Source organism: Staurois parvus, unplaced genomic scaffold (genome assembly GCF_062004578.1).
Source record: "Staurois parvus isolate SC_StPar_1 unplaced genomic scaffold, SC_StPar_1.0 ptg001396l, whole genome shotgun sequence".
Classification (NCBI taxonomy): Eukaryota; Metazoa; Chordata; class Amphibia; order Anura; family Ranidae; genus Staurois; species Staurois parvus.
Genome location: NW_028319192.1, coordinates 1,266,063 through 1,283,393, shown reverse-complemented (window position 1 = coordinate 1,283,393; position 17,331 = coordinate 1,266,063). Strand labels below are relative to the sequence as shown.

At 47.2% G+C, this 17,331-nt stretch overlaps 1 protein-coding gene across 1 annotated transcript in view; it reads left to right on the top strand.

Annotated features, from left to right (window-relative positions):
• Nucleotides 1-17,331, top strand: part of LOC149436240 (uncharacterized) — a 117,728-nt gene that overhangs the window by 16,920 nt on the left and 83,477 nt on the right. Inside the window, 2 exon segments of the mRNA XM_089661842.1 lie at nucleotides 9,870-11,170; nucleotides 15,512-15,514. Of these exon segments, the coding sequence (XP_089517968.1) occupies nucleotides 10,163-11,170; nucleotides 15,512-15,514 (1,011 nt within the window). The 5' untranslated portion in view covers nucleotides 9,870-10,162.

Below are 17,331 nucleotides of genomic sequence, written 5' to 3'. Positions count from 1 at the left end.
GGTTCAAGCGGGTAGAGAGGATTTTAGCAAGGTGCTTGATGTCAATATTTAGAAGGGAGATCGGTCTATAGTTAGGCCAGGCTGAGTTGTCGGAATGGGGTTTTGGTATCATTGTGATAATGGCCGAGACTGTGTCTGAATTAAAAGAATGGCCTGAGAGGATGGCGTTGAAAGCTTTTGTAAGGATGGGGGAGAGTATGTGAGCGAACTTCTTATAGTAGGAAGCAGAGAAGCCATCTGGGCCGGGGCGCTTTCTAGGTTTAAGGTCTTTGATAGCGGACAAAGTTTCAGTTTGTGTAATCAGCTTCTCTAAAGCTTCCAGATGTTGGGCAGATAGAGTAGGAAAGGAAAGGTGGGCGAGAAGATTCTCAGCATGGGATTGGTCTAAGGACTCCGTACCCAGAGTACAGAGTACGTACCCGGGCTGGGTTACTGGTGTAAACGCCGCGGGTGAGTTTGAGGCGAATAGGCTTGGCGATGTGATCTAATCTTCGGAGAGAGAGCTAGGAAGGTGTCAGATTTTTTCGCTTTAGTGTAGTATTTGTGGTGAGATCAGCGAAGGGAAAGCTCAGTCTGGTCAGTCAGAAAGAGGTCAAGTTCCAAACGCGCTTGCTCCAATGCCTTGCGATGGGGAGGGGAAGGGTTGGTCTGAAACAGTAAATGGGACTGGTTGTAAGCCGCCTCAAGGTGGAGGCGAGTGTGCTGTCTCTCTTTACAGAGGAAGGACGACTTACTGATACAGAACCCTCAAGGACAGGTTTATTTGCTTCCCACAGCAAGAAAGGGGAGATATCTGGGGTGGAGTTCAACTCCAGGTATTCTTTAAGGTGGTTTTCGAGGTCGAGGCTATGTGTAGAATGAGAGAGTAGGTTGTCATTAATTACCCAGGAACTATCTGAAGCTAGGGGGGGCCAAGGATGAAAGAGACATGAGGACTGCACAATGATCGGACCATGGAAAAGGGAGAATATCAGAGGTAAGGAGTCTAGAGGAGGAGCCGACTGTCGTGAGTATATGGTCAATGTGAGAAAATGATTTGTGGGGGTGGGAATAGAAGGTGTATCTATGCTTTACTGGGTGGAGTTCTCTCCAAGAGTCTACTAAGGAGTGGAGATTGAGAAGTTGTTGGAAGGAGTATGAAGTGGCAGGAGGAGGGGCGGTTGGGGAGATTTGTCTAGAAAGGGATAGCTAGTGAGATTGGAGTCTCCGTAAATTAGCAAGGTGCCATGTTTGTGGTGGTCAATAATTGTCAGCAAGTGGGATAGGAATGGAAGAGGACCCTGATTGGGAGCATAATATGGGACGATTGTGACTGGAGTATCAAGGAGTGATCCCAATAGAATGCGGTAGCGGCCTTCTGGGTCTCCAAATTGGGCTTGGAGCAGAAAAGGGACTGTGTGATGAAATGCAATGAGGACTCCCCTACGCTTGGTGGTCGCGGAGGCAGTGAAAACTTGCGGGTAGAGGGGACCGAAAAATTTGGGCGTAGAAGTACCAGAAATAAATAGGTGAGGGTAAAAAGGGTATTAAGAGGACGGTCCTGGGAAGTGGGGGAAGAAGAAAGGGAGGTAGGAAAAGGAGGGACGTCACACCGGGGAAGGAAAAAAAAAGGGAGAACCAGGAACAGTAGATGGAAGGAACAAAAAGCAACCGAAAACAACTGTCTGGCCCCCGGGACTAAAATAATACGAACAGTCCGGGGGGCCAGGAACAGCCTGAGCGGTACAAAAAAACTGTACCACATGGGCCGAAGTAGAGTGCGTAGTGGCAAGCACAGGGGAGAAACCACACAGGTGAGAATAAAAACAAACCAGTGGACATCAATCATGAAAAAAACTGGTGTCCAGTGCTCCCATGATAGCCAAGAGGAGGTCTGGAGACTCGATCGAACCAAAGGAGAAGACACCAGGTGAAAAAAAGTGGTGCAAGGAAAAGATAAAACAAATGTGATTAGCCTCGAGACCGCCAGTCAGCTAGGAGGGGCTAACATGGTATGGGTAACTATGGGTTGAAGGACAAAATGACCTTAGCAACAACAATTACAAAATTAAAGGCACAGGCTCAAGGGTGGGCTCCAACAGGGGGAGGTGGGTTGGACCGGGAGACCAACTGAGTAAAGAGGTATTAGAAGGAGAGAGGGCCTGGTGGGCTGAACAGCAGGAAGGTGGTCGTAGAGGTGGCCCCCATGAGGAGGAGGGAGGGACCTCATACAGAATACACAGAGGAGGTAGGGGTCCATGTGGAATGTAGAGAGGAAGGCCGATGTGATCAAGTCCCGAAAGTCAACAATGAGCCAGGCGAGGCTGGAGAAGGATGTAGGCGACTGGAATGGGGTTCAGTCCATGGAATCCTGCGGGGCAGGTGCCGGAGAGATGTAACATCCGCGTTTGTGGATATTAGGTGGACCCGTTGCTGAAGCGGAGTGGTGGGCTTTCTGGGGCGAGCAGGAAGCAGACCTTCTGCGTGATCCCTCAGGGGTGTCCGCAAGAGTTGGAGGTGACGGAGGGCATCCAGTAGTTCCTCGGTAGATCTACAAATATAATCGCGGGATTGGTGGGAGAATCGAACAGCAAATGGAAAGTTCCAACAATACGTAATTCCATGTTGATGAAGGATTTGCAGGTGGGGTTTCATAGCCCGGCGTCTGGCAATGGTGGCGGGGCATAGATCATGGAATAGTTGGTAGGTATGTCCCTGGAAGGTTAGGGTGCCTGCATTTCGAGCCACTTGAACGATGTTTTCCTTGGTGCGGAAATAATGGAATTTAGCTATGATGTCGTGGGGAGGGCTGTTCGGTCTGCATGGGGCCAAAGCTCAGTGCACCCTATCTAGTTCTAAGCGTTCAATCGGGATAGCAGGAGAGAGTTCTTAGAGTAGGGCAGTAGTCGTGGAGAGGACGTCGGTGATGGTTTAAGGAAGTCCGCGGATGCGAATGTTTCAGCAGCGGGCCCTGTTTTCGAAATCCTCAAGGCGGGAGTAGAGCGTTAGGTTTTCATCATGCAATGCCTCAAGTTCATCTGAGTATGTGTGAACAGCTGCGTCCAGGTTGTCCACCCTGTGTTCTAGCTTAGATGCGCGGACCACTAGATCACGTATTTCTTTAGATAGTTTGTCTGTGATATGTTCGGAGGTCTGCTTTAGGGTTTGGTGCAGCATTTTCTCAAATTGTTTAAGAAAGTCATAAGGTACAGGATTAATGGGGTCAGCAGTAGGTGTAGCGTTAGGTGTCCCCTGGTCAGTGTCATTGTCAGACTCCATGATGCTATGGTCTGGATCAGGCTGCAGAGCTGAGAAGGAGGAACTTTGTGGAACTGAAGCTGGTGGCCGTTTTGGAGGAGGCACGGACCAAGGGCTTCCTTTATGGGCCGCGCCTGCGGCTGATGTTTTGCGGCTCCCCGGACCATTGTGGCCAGTTCCCGGGGTGCCGCTTATGGTGCGGAGGCGGTAGCGAGGATGGGGCGAGCTGGGAGTGGTGGCGAAGAGGCTGTTTCTCCCGCTGTGGTGCGGAGCCTCAGGGGGACATGTGTTCGCCAGAGATCCCATGCATGCACACTCCATCAGTTGTCAATTTGCTATGGCTACACTCCAGAGACCATCGCTCACTCCAAAACCCAATTACTAAACACTACCTGTCTATCTGGGACAGTCTAGAGTTCTGATACACCTTACAGTCACCCCATAACCCACTCATGGCATACCTCCTCAATCCAGGCTTTTATCCGGCATGGATGCCTCCATCTTCTTTTCATGCTTGTCCTAGAGCTAGTCTAGTTCAAACTTACAATTTCACAGCTCCAGACTCCTTTATACCCTTCCAAACCCTATGTGACGCCCATAAATATCTAGACCTGAAAGTTTTAGATATCTTCAGATCAATCACTTTTGTTCCTCCTACTTACACACCAACCCCCTCCCTCCCAGAAATGACAAGGTTTGAACACATATGTAAATGTGACCCCCATGTCACAGGTTTGATTTCCACCTTATATACACAGCTACCAGCTCCACCACCTTACACTTCATACCATATACATCCAAGTGGGAATGGGATTTAAATCTACATTTGGAAATCCTCCTCCCAAAATATATCAGCCATGGAGACTAACCACAAAACTCTCATGCTCTGGTAAAAAAGAAAAAAAATCACACAGGCGGTGCAAACACCTAGCGCATTATCCAAGCTTTATTTAAAAAAAAACAATTGGCAACAATCGAAACGTGGACTCAACATCCGATTTCGCCATAAGCGAACCGCGCCCATAATGACGAACCCAGAAAACCGCCACGTCAAACGACGTGTAAGACACCGAACATGACTGTGGATCGATAGCGTCATTCACCGACCCCCCCCCCCCTTTCGGGAAAGACAGGTGATGAATTAACCGAAACAAATTCGGCACCTTCTTGGGCACCACCCCCAAGGGGGAAACTACCAGATCCGAAAACGGGGCGCAAGAAAACGGGCCGCCCATACGTCCCAACCCCACTTCTTTTTGCAACTTTGCCAAAACAACCTCTGCATGCTGCAAGGCCGACCGTAAGTTCCAAGCTAAGGGGGGGAACCAAAGTCAAAGTGCACGGGATGCGGAAACCCTCCGAAAACCCTGCCAACACCAGCACAGCGGCTGCCCGATCAGGATATCTATTTAGGAAAGGCTGCATCCTTTCCACCCTCACCGGTGTCGTCCCTCTTACCCGCATGCTCTCCGGAAGGGTCTCTACCCCGCTTGAAACAGCGCGACAACGGATGGGAGCCGCCGCAACCGGAACACTCATGCTTAAAACGGCAGGACCCTCCGAAACGACAAGCGCCTTCCTGGAACTGCCAACAGAAGCCCCTACGCTTTGAGGCCGATTGTCCGGGGGAGAATGAACCACCGCCCCCCCCTGAAAAAACGGACCAGGAGGCCTCGCTGGAGTCATGAGGTGCATCCAAAGGCCAATGTCCTTATGGTCCCAATGCAACGAAGGGCAAACCGCCCGCCGCTGCCAAAACTGCTCATCGTACCGGAGCCATGCAGTCCCACCGTAAACCCTGTGAACCTCGCTAATGGCGTCAAGGTAACAAAAGAGCGCCGAGCAATGCTCAGGAGCCTTCTCCCCAATAACACTGGCCATGATCGCAAACGCCTGCATCCAATTCGCAAAAGTACGCGGGATAACTTGAAAATGCCGCTTCTCCGCTTCCTCCCGCCTGCCCTCGTCAACACGCAACCCCTCTAAAGGAAAACGCTCCAACGGCAAGAGCGTGAAGATCTCCACATACTCCCCTCTCCAAATCCTCTCCCGAACCTCCAACGGTAAGTGCGCACCTAAAGGGCCCTCGAAGCACACGTACACCTCGCACTTGGCCGAGTCCGCCAAGCCGACCGCTCCGGACACCCCCGCATCCCCATCCAAAGCCGTGGAACCCAGAGCCCCGGTTTCCGCCGCAACCACCCCTGGCCCAGAACCGGAGGGAGGAGAAACCCCCGAGCTCTGCACGCCCCCCCCTTCCTGCACTTGCACCCGGAACCCTTCCCCACCAGCCGGCGGGAGCCACGCCGAAGCAGGCCCAGGGCCCCCACTACCGCCCCGCTCAAGTCGCCGCAACAAGTCCCACAGACCGGAAATCAAATTGCAGAGCCCCCCCCCGAGACCCGACTCGGGAACGCCTACATCCCGCACCGCCGAGGCCCCGCCCCCCAACAGGTCCCGTAGCGCAGAAGAAAAGGAAACAGGTAACTAACCAGGCTGCCCAGGAGACGTCCCATCAGCTGCGCGACCCTTGTCCAGCAATGCTGAGCGGCCAGCTGTCGCCCCCGCATTGGGTTCCGACAGCTCGCCCTCTGATCTCTCGTCCTCCCCTCGATGGCTGCATGGCCTCCCAGTCCCATACGGGTCTATACGGGTCCTTGAGTGCTGTGCCGCTGCTGACTCTGCCTCCCAGCACCAGCCACGCCCATCGACGTCTCGGGGCTCTGTCCAGACACGCTCCCTGCAGCACTCCCCTTCTGCCTGTGTCTCTTCGGAGCCGCCGCTCCATGCTTCCCAGGGGGCCCGCCGGCTGCAGCAGGGACAGCCCGGCAGCCGCAGCGCTGCGTCTCCCTCGTTGGGCTCCCTCCCTGACAGGCACCTTGTCAGTGGAGGAGCCGGTGACATCCTGTCTCCTCAGCCGCGCGGGCGCTCCCTCCGGTGATAAACTCGGGTCCTGCGACAAGCCCGGGTCCTGTGACAAGCCCGGGTCCTGCAGGAAGGCAGAGACCCGGCTCTGCAGCCATTCTATCTATTCTAGCCATTCTACCGCCTCACACAGCTGGGCCACCAATCCATCCATGACAGCCCCACTGTCCGCACCAAGACCCCCAGGGAAAAGGCCCTAACAATATGCTGGTGTAGGGAGGGTGGGAGGGAATCTCACTCACCAACGTCCAGCTCCGAATGATGCCCCCCCCCACCAGGACACCCCACCCTAAGGTGCGGCAGAGCGCCACCATAGTAACATTGTACTACTTTGGGGAAGTGATCAGTATTTTTTTTTTTTTTTTACACAATTTGCTTATAGCAAAGAATTACTTTCCTACAAGCAAGCATTTACCTGAATGACATCGATTCATTCAGGGTTTTTTTTTTGTGCTTAGCTGTGATTTGGCCACAGCTAATCACATGACATGTGCATGTGATTAGCGTGCACCCGGAATGCTGCAGCGTTTTTGCGGCCGCCAAACGGCCATTGGCCGGGCGGCTAATGGTTAATAACAAGCCCCAAGAAGTATACCTTATGGTGTGTCTCCAAGCTATGGATGGAAGGAAAGGGATCACCCCACCGGCAAGTGAGAAGAGGGGAGCATGAGTCAGAGCGATTCCAGTGTCAGCCAATACAAGTAAAGGGATGGATGCAGTGTGACCAAGCCCTAGTGGGCGGGGTGAAATGCATCAGAGGGCGTGGCTAGAATGGCAGCTGAGGCCATTCCTCAACACTGGACTGGGGTCAGTTGACCAGTGTCCATTCCTTTACTTGCATAAGGCCCAAGAAGTGACACACTGGCAATTCAAACTACTCCTGTAGGTCACCACCACGGCTCAGCAAACCATAGCGAAGGCCTGGAAATCCCCCCACCTCAATACCACTGAAACTAAGAATAGTGTCACTCGAGCCACGATACATGTCAAAGTAGAAGCCGTCCTATTAGACAGAGTGCATAAAAATGAACAACTATGGCAACCATGGGTTGACCATTTCCTACCCTCAAACTCCGATGAAACCTTACTGTCTTTGTAGTCCTGAGTCCATTAGGTAACCCACTACTCAGTTGCTACTCTATACAGGCACACACCCTCCCCCCTGGGGACCTCCTCTCCTCCCCCCTTATCTGTACCCCTTTCTTCACTACTCTTGCTCTTATCTCTCCTTTGCTCTCTTCCTTTTCACCTTTCCTCTCATTAGCTCTTTATCCCTTTATGGGGTTTTCCCAATTGGGGGAACCTACACTATCAGTTTGAATTTTCAGTGAGGCGGACAGGTCACCCACTCGTCTGCCCCTGGTATCTGCATACAGGTTGAAGTACTAAATCTATACTCCCACTGTGAGAGTACCAGAAATGATATTATAGAGTATATAACATGTTTCAGTCTCTACATTCACTCCCCCCTTGATACTATAGCACTGTTATCTCTTGCTGAAGTTAAAGCAGAGCTCCACCCAAAAGGGGAAGTCCTGCTTTAAGGACCCCACTCTCCAATAAGAACTGGCACCTTTTGGGGTGGTGGAGTACCTGAAGTTGACAAGTACTCGTTCCCATTTCTGCTGCAATCACCTAGGTCAGGGATGGGCAAACTGCGGCTCTCCAGCTGTTGTGGAACTACATTTCCCATGAGGCATTGCAAATACCAGAAGTTACAAGCATGACTCCTATGACTTGCAGAGGCATGATGGAACTTGTAGTCCTGCAACAGCTGGAGAGCCGCAGTTATCCTACCCCTGACCTAGGTGATCAGTTGTCCTCCCCCCTCCCTCCCTGTAGTATTCTGGGACAGGACCATTCACAAAGCACAGAGATACTCGCTCATGAAGCCGCAAGCTGTCACAGCTGGGTGCCCACACTGAAGATACCGGCGCCGGGAACACAGGGCGGCCAGTGAAACGGGCTGCGGGGAGGACACCACGAGATCAAGGGACAGGTAAGTGTCCATTTTTTAAAAGTCATCAGCTACTGTTTTTGCAGCTGCTGACTTTTATTTTTTTTTATTTTCACTGGAACTCCACTTTAATGTATGAAGATATTATTTGTACTGTACAAATTACAACCTGTACGTTACCTCTAAGGGTTGTACCCCTTCTGACTTACTGTTGGTGAGTCCTGCAATCACATTGTTATGAGCTCCTTGTAAAACTATTATCTCTTTCCAATAAAATCTATGAACAAGAGAAGATATGGACCCCACAATTCCTCTATATACTCCACAATTCTCCCATGTGGACACCTCGTAAGTGGTTCTCCAGTATAGACTCCCAGTTTGGGGAACTCATTTAGAAGAAGCCGTCAGCTAGAATCAAACTCACTACTCTACAGTATGGTGAAGACCAAGGAGGCCTAGCAATACCAAATGTTAGACTTTATATTATAGCTGCCCAACTTCAACATCTTACCAGGTGGGACTTAGTAGACACATTAGATCCCATCCATCGATTGTTATTTCCATCAGATACAGATTTCACATCACTCTCACACTTGTTAATGGGCTTCAGATGACACCAGTGGGAAAGGCATGATCTCTCATCTATTTATTCCAGTCTTTTGACTCTTACTCAACTTGTAGAAGGAAATGGGAGACAGAGAAAATAAGAGCGAGTGGTGGGAGGTGATTGTGACCTCCATACCTCTCATCTCTCTCTCCTCTTCACAGAAACTCAGTCATTTCTTTTGCATAGAGCTTTCAGGACTCCAGCTCAATTGTTCAGCTAGGACAGGAGGGACTTCCCCTTATGACCCCAGTTGTATCGGTAATGTCGGGGATTTGATACACATGTTCTGGAGATGTCAAAAATTATTCAAAAAGTGGAACGATATGACTAGCATACATTGGTATTCAATATTCCTCGGGTGTGCCTCTTGGTGTCAATAGAGGAGGAATTATTTACACCTCCTCCTATTACAAGTCATATAGCAATAGTGAGGCTGCTTGACCACAAAAAATATCCCGATCTTGGCTATCATCTCAAACTCCCAGCAGACAACAGTGGATTGAGCAGGTGAACTCCACATTAACATGTGAAAAACGAACTTACCAACATTGTAATGTCCCCAGGAGATGTATGTCTGGCAGAACTGGCTGGAAACTCCTTGCTCTCTCCTAGTTAGTTCTTCATAGGCTTTTAAAATATTAGCTCTTTTAGCCCCATAGAAGGAGAACGGCCAGTTGTATCCTACTGAATGGTGACTACATTGGAGACTGATACTTGGGGTATGATCCTGGAGACACAGGCCTCATTGATTGGTGTCAGCTATCTATGTATGTACTGGGGGGAGTTACTTGCCGTGTACAGCTGAATTGTTCTAGGCTGTTTCTTCTTTTCTCTGTTCATTTGTTTATAAAAGGTAAAAGTGACACCATAGACAAAGCAAGTTATTGTTCTGTATGATCTGTAACAGTGCCACAACTGCCTATACGTGAGAATGTATGACTCCATTGTCTGGGCTGAATGTCGGGAATACTGTGCGCACTTATAAACTTTATTAATAAAATCTATTTGATTAAAAAAATACTGTAGATAATGCTGTACATATTCTTTCTATTCATAAGATATATTTAGTAATGAACATTAAAAATAGAAAGCAACTTTATGTAGCCCTTTATATAGAATTCTATTTGTTTTCTTTCTCTACAGGCAGATTGATGAATCTCGTTTTCGGTCATGTTGGTCTTCATGAGTCACAGGGAAAACAAGACATGTGAGTGTCTTAATTGACTGAAAGTCTTTACTGCAGTTCACTGGAGGATTCACACGGGATACAAGTCATATCTGTATTCTAAAAGTCATGGTTTGGACCCTCTTCCACATTGATCCAGCAGGAGAAAAGTAATTTCAGTGTTCTGGAAGTGACAATGGCTTTACAATAAAGTCCAACCCAAGTATACATAAGAGGAGTCATTTCATACTACTTGTTTGTAGATTTTACAATGGAGAGAAAATATATCACACACCAGAAGGTTCACAATGGAGGGAAGTCATATCATTGTTCTGAATGTTATAATGCTTTTACAGTGAAGTTAAATCTTATCACACACCAGATTGTTCACACTGAAGAGAAGTCATATCAGTGTTCTGAATGTGATAAAGCTTTTACACGGAAGTCACATCTTATCACACACCAGAGGATTCACACTGGAGAGAAGCCATATCAGTGTTCTGAATGTGATAAAGCTTTTACTGTGAAATCAAATCTTATCAGACACCAGAGTCGTCACGCTGGAGAGAAGCCATATCAGTGTTCTGATTGTGATAAAGTTTTTACTGTGAAATCAAGTCTTATCACACACCAGATTGTTCACACTGGAGAGAAGTCATATCATTGTTCTGAATGTGATAAAGCTTTTACTCAGAAGTCAGATCTTATCACACACCAGAGGATTCACACTGGAGAGAAGCCATATCAGTGTTCTGAATGTGATAAAGCTTTTACACGGAAGTCAGAACTTATCAGACACCAGAGTATTCACACTGGAGAGAAGTCATATCAGTGTTCTGAATGTGATAAAGCTTTTACTCAGAAGTCAGATCTTATCCCACACCAGATGATTCACACTGGAGAGAAGCCATATCAGTGTTCTGAATGTGATAAAGCTTTTACACAGAAGTCAGATCTTATCCGACACCAGAGGAGTCACACTGGAGAGAAGTCATATCAGTGTTCTGAATGTGATAAAGCTTTTACTCAGAAGTCAGATCTTATCCCACACCAGATGATTCACACTGGAGAAAAGCCATATCAGTGTTCTGAATGTGATAAAGCTTTTACACGGAAGTCAGATCTTATCCGACACCAGAGGATTCACACTGGAGCGAAGTCATATCAGTGTTCTGAATGTGATAAAGCTTTTACTCAGAAGTCAGATCTTATCAGACACCAGATGATTCACACTGGAGAGAAGTCATATCAGTGTTCTGAATGTCATAAAGCTTTTACTGTGAAGTCAAATCTTATCACACACCAGATGATTCACACTGGAGAGAAGTCATATCAGTGTTCTCAATGTGATAAAGCTTTTTCTCTGAAGTCAAATCTTCTCACACACCAGAGGATTCACACTGGAGAGAAGCCATATCAGTGTTCTGAATGTGATAAAGCTTTTACTCAGAAGTCAAGTCTTATCAGACACCAGAGGAGTCACAGTGGAGAGATGCCATTTTATTGCTCTCAATATGACAAAACTTTTACAGTTAATGCCGGTCTAATCTATCACCGGAGGATTCACAAATTTCTGCATTGATTACGTACCAGAGACTAGGATGGGGTCTATTGTCATCTTACCAAGTCTCTGAAGCCTCAGTGGGAGAGTCCATTCCAGGTTCTTCTGACTATTGATACATGATCAGCCAGGCTTGAGGTCTCCAGCTAAGCCCACCTTGTCCACTCCTCCCATTACATGTTCCATCTCCTCTCCCATTATCAATGCCTCCCTTCCACATTTCATCTCTCATTAATATTATTATTATACAGGATTTATAGTGCCAACAGTTTGCTCAGCGCTTTACAATATAACGGGAGACAATACAGTTCAATACAAGAGGGATAGGAGGGCCCTGTATTCTCAGAGCTTACAATCCAGGAGGGAGGGGCTAGTGGTACAAAAGGTAGTAACTGTAGGGGATGGACTGGTAGGAAGAGTAGAATATTCCATTATTAGCTGAGGGCAGGATAGGCTTCCCTAAACGGAGAGGTTTTCACAGTTCGCCTAAAAGTGAGCAGAGCAGGCAATATTATTATTATTATACAGTATTTAGAAAGCGCCAATAGTTCTCTCAGCGCTGTAATAGTCTTATAAATTGGGGTAGAGAGTTCCAGAGGATGGGGGAAGCTCTGGAGACAAGCATGGGAAGAGACAAGGGAGCTAGAGAGCAGGAGGTCATGCGAGGAGCGGAGAGGACAGTTTGGGTGATATTTTGGAGACAAGATTGGTGATGTAATTTGAGGCAGAGTTATAAATGGCTTTATATGTTATTAATGTTTTGAATTTTATCCGTTGGGCAATGGGAAGCCAGTGGAGGGATTGGCAGAGGGGGGTGGAGGTCATTGGAGGGATTGGCAGAGAGGGGTGGCTGATACAGAACGGTTAGTAAGGTGGATGAGTCTGGCAGCAGCATTCATGATAGACTGAAGAGGGGATAGTCTGCAATGAGGTCGGCCAATGAGGAGGGAGTTACAATAGTCAAGACGAGATATAACAAGGGATTGAATAAATTGCTTAGAACGGCCGTATCTTGGAGATGTTGTGAAGGTGAAGTCTACAAGATTTGGACAGTGGATTAGGGGCTGAAAGGACAGATGGGAGTCTAGGATTACACCTAGTACCCTGGCATGAGGGGAGGGACTGATGATTATGTTATTGATCTTGATGGATAAGTCAGGGAAGAGGGCACAGGCTGGAGGGAATACTAAGAGCTCAGTTTTGCTAAGATTGAGTTTGAGGAAGTGGAGTGACATCCATGCCGATTTGTCGCTTAGTAGGTTAGTAATGCCAGAGGAGACTGAAGGGGTGAGGTGAGGAGTAGAAAGATTTGTGTGTCATCAGCATAGAGATGGTACTTAAAACCATGGGAGTAGGGGGAGGAGGTGTAGATGTAGAAGAGTAGGGGTCCAAGGACGGAACCTTGAGGGACCCCTACGGAAATAGAGAGTGGAGAGGAGGAGGCAGAGGTGTAGATAACGCTGAACGAGCTCTGTGATAGGTAGGAGGAGAACTAGGAGAGAGCAGAGTCTTGGAGGCCAACTGAGTGGAGTTTTTTGAGGAGGAGGGGATGGTCAACCGTATCAAAAGCTGCAGAGAGGTCAAGTAGTAAGAGTATGGAGTAGTGGCCATTGGTTGGGATGAGTACGGAGTAGTGGCCATTGGTTGGGAGGAGTATGGAGTAGTGACCATTGGTTGGGATGAGTACGGAATAGTGGCCATTGGTTGGGATGAGTACGGAGTAGTGGCCATTGGTTGAGATGAGTACGGAGTAGTGGCCATTGGTTGGGATGAGTACGGAGTAGTGGCCATTGGTTTTAGCAGTTAGTAGATCATTAGTGAGGTTTAGTAGGATAGTTTCAGTGGAGTGTAGTGAGCGAAAGCCAGATTTTAAAGGGTGAAGAAGGTTGTTGTCGGTGAGTTAGGAGCTCAGGCGATTGTAGACTAAGCGTTCTAAGAGTTTAAAGGTAAACAAGAGCAGGGAGATGGGTCTTAAGTTGTTCAGGTTGGTGGAGTCCAGGGAGGGTTTTTTAAGTATGGGAGTGATGTGCGCATGCTTTAGAGGGGAGTGGAAGGCACCAGTAGAGAGGGAAAGATTGAAGATGTGAGTGAGGGAGCATAGGATGGAAGAAGAGGGTGACTGTAGTAGTTGTGAGGGGACAGGATCCAGGGGGCAGGTAGTGAGACGGGCTTCTGAGAAACCTTAGTGACCTCTTCGGTAGTAGGAAGGTCAGAAGAGGAAAGTGTTGAGGGAGGTTTAGTATGAGGTATGCTAAGTGGGATGGATGTCTGTGCAGTGGAGATGTCCCTACGAATTGTGTCAATCTTGTTTTTGAAATGATTTGCAATCTCGTGAGCAGTGAGTGAGGTGGAGAAAGTTGAGAGTTAGAAGTAGAGAAGAGACGACAAGGACTGGATGACAAGCTATTGATGAGAGTGACAAAGTAGGCTTGTCTGGCAGCATGGAGGGAGGAATTGTATGTGAAGAAAGCAGATTTATATCGGGCGAATGCTTGCTGAGATTTGGTTTTACGCCACATTCGCTCCAGCACACGACTATGTCGTTTAAGATGTCTGGTGTTGTCAGTCTGCCAAGGTTGTAATGGGCGGGGCCTGATGCTTCGTGTTGTTAGAGGAACAAGTGAGTCTAATGTGGATGATATTTACTGTCCTGCTGTAAAAGGTGTAAATGATCGCCCGCATGTTTCCTGTAGTAGCAGGGACTACAAACTCATATCAGGAATAGTAGGATGGCTACCTACCCAAGGGGGTTACCTTTTTGGATGTGGGGGAAGCATTTCACATGGTTTCTTTCCATTAATGACACCGACAAGGGGAGTCTCACTTCACTAACAATAGGAGAGCCAATCACAGGCCAGTAACATTTCATGGTGTCTCAATGTATTGCAGAATGTTTAATCCCCATTGGTCCAATGGATTCCTAGTCCTCCCAGATACATTGCTTCTTGTGTGGAAGGAGCACCCTAAAATGGCTTCCCTTCAATTCCACCCATAGCTGTACTTTAAGTTATGTTGCCCCTCCCCCATATCTGTAAGGGAAAGCCTCAATTTCTCCCAATACTCCCCTGGCCTTCCAGTGAGAAGAAACATTTTCTCTGGAGATGAGATGTTTTATGCAGTGAACCCTTCATAGATGGGATGGGGAATCTAAGTAATCTAAGATAAGTAAGATGAACCGGTGTACTGGAGTCATGGATCAGATAACCAATGACACCATTGATGGTATAGCAGAGCTGACACCAGAAGTGGCTCCAATCACCTAAGGTGGTGTCACAAAACTGCATGGCGGCTGATTATCTCTCGGAAGATCATGGTGGAGTCTTCAAACTGGTGTCAGAGAGTGTTGTACATTTATATTAGATCATGAGGCTCTCAGAAGGGGATATCTACACAAGGTAAAGGAGTTCCAACAGTCACCTGGGTGGGGGGAAGTGGGATCCATTTTCTTGGATGGGTTTAGTTGGAACTTTGTTGAGTAATATGGTGGCTTTGCTTCTTAGGCCATTAGTTGCTACTATAGATTTGGTGATAATTTTTTACATTGTTGCTGTTGTGTCTTTCGCTGCCAGTTGATTTTGCTTGTTTATGCACATGATTACATTCACATTGTTAGGCCAGAAGATTATTTAAAGCCCCCTAAATATTGTGTTTTATTTTCTGAAAGCAGAGACCCTGGAGAATAAAATGGTGGTGGTTACAATTTTTTGTCACACAATATTAGCGCAGCTGTCTTTGAAAAGGATATTTTCAGTAAAAAAACACTAACAATAATTCCAGTGCAGAAAAACACAATATATGACCCAATTTGATGAAAAATGAAAGATGAGGTTGGCATCAAGTATATAGATACCAAACATGTCAAGCTTTTAAAATGTCATGTGCTTGTGAAATGGTGACAAACTTCAGTACCAAATATTGTCCATAGGTGACGCTTTAAAAGCCTTTTACAGGTCATCAGTTTATATAGTGAACCATGAATGATGGCCCTAGAGTTATTCCTCTCCCTCTGGTGTGTGCAGAGATATGTACAACGTGTAGTGTGATTAATGGTTACATAAGTGGGTGGGGCTGGTATTAATGAGGGGCGTGTCATATGTTAATCAGTTTCTTAGCATTGATGATATGGTATAAATAGATCCTTGAAATGTAAATAATCTATCTCTTTCCTTCTGTTGTTAAAGTGTCACATATATATGATAAATAAAGTTGGATGATATTTTCTTTTTTTTTTTTCCATGAAGTTTATTAATAAACTCAGAGCATACAATAGGTCCAGGTAATACAAGGTATCAGTCGGAAATACAATAGGAGGTAATACACATACAGCAAACAAAAAGATACATAGCAATACATAGGCAAAGAATCAGACGTAATTCATCCCAGGGAAAAGAAAATGGGAAGAATGAGGACATGCGAACACAGGAACATAAAGGCATATCTGGTCTCAAGCCCTTTTTCAGCATATTGGAATCACAGCACTGGCAGGTCGATGATATATAACCTCAGTTACCGAGCAGCAGAGAGCGGGGGCAGTGAGTCAAAGGTATGCATTGGAAATGTATACAGTGGGTGTGGAGGGGGGTGCAAGGGCTTGTAGGATATGGCCTTTTACTTTTGATGAAACTGAGGTAACCCACTACAGGTTGCCAGCACGTGGGTAAAGGGTTCGGGAAAGGAGATATGTAAAAGTAAAACATATGTGCAGCTGGATTGCAGGTAGGGAGTAGGGCTCCTATGCGTAGAGAAGTGTACCAAAATGGAAAGGGGAGAATGAAAGCTAAACTGAGTAGGAAAGCAGGAAATGGGGATTAAGAATTTAAGAATAAGCATGAAAAAGAAGGGAAGAGAGGGGAAGAAGAAAAAAAAAAAGTGGAGGGGAGGGAGATGGGGGGTTGGGGACGGGGAGGAGGTGTGGAGGAGTAGGAGGGTAGGTGAGTCACCTTTACGCAAGACTCCCAGGACATGAGAGATACGCACAACCCTGGCAGAGAAGCGAGCTGGGGACAGTTGCAGGCGTATCAGGGTGCCAAGTGTAGCTTGCTCCAAGCAGTACAGGACATCGAGACAAAGGACTTCAATCACAACCTTAAAAAAAACAGCCGATATATCGCAAGAAACACTACGGGGTATCAGAGAGGTTCAGAATCAATCAGCAAGGCCCATGAAAGAACGATATTCAGGGGTCATTTGGAAGTCAATCCAACAGGACCACGTATGAGAACATTTAGTAGGGTTATCCAGAGAAGAAGCAATCAGCTCTTCCATTTCAGCAATTCTGTTCAAACGTATGAACCAATCTCGCACTGTGGAGGGGTGAACAGACCCCCAGAGAACCGGTAAGCAGAGTTTGGCCGCATTAAGCATATGCATAGCCAGAGATTTGAAATATAGATGTTTGGGAAGCGGAGTGTGGTGGAGGAGGAGTTGGGCTGGAGAGAACTCAATATCAAGAGTAGACACCGAAGAAGTAATCCGATGTACCTCCTGCCAAAAGGGCTGAACCATAGGGCAGTCCCACCAGATATGAAGAAGAGATCCAACAGGAGCCCCACATCTCCAACAATTACTAGGTCTGGATGGATCAAAATGATGGATTCTAGAAGGTGTATTGTACCAACGTGTCGCCAACTTGTATCCGTTTTCTTGTGCCGAAACATTCAAGGAGCACTTATGAGAAAAGGTAAAGATTTGGTCCAAATCAGAGGAAGAAAAGTCAATGTTTAAGTCTCTTTTCCAAGCTTTGCAGGTGGGAAGTGAGTCAGAGGTTCTGTCACCAAGAAGAAGCAGATAGGTAAATGATACTAAATGCCTCCGTGGTTCAGCCTTTGAACAGAGTGACTCAAAGGAGGTGAGAGGGCGGACCCATTTATGGCGATATG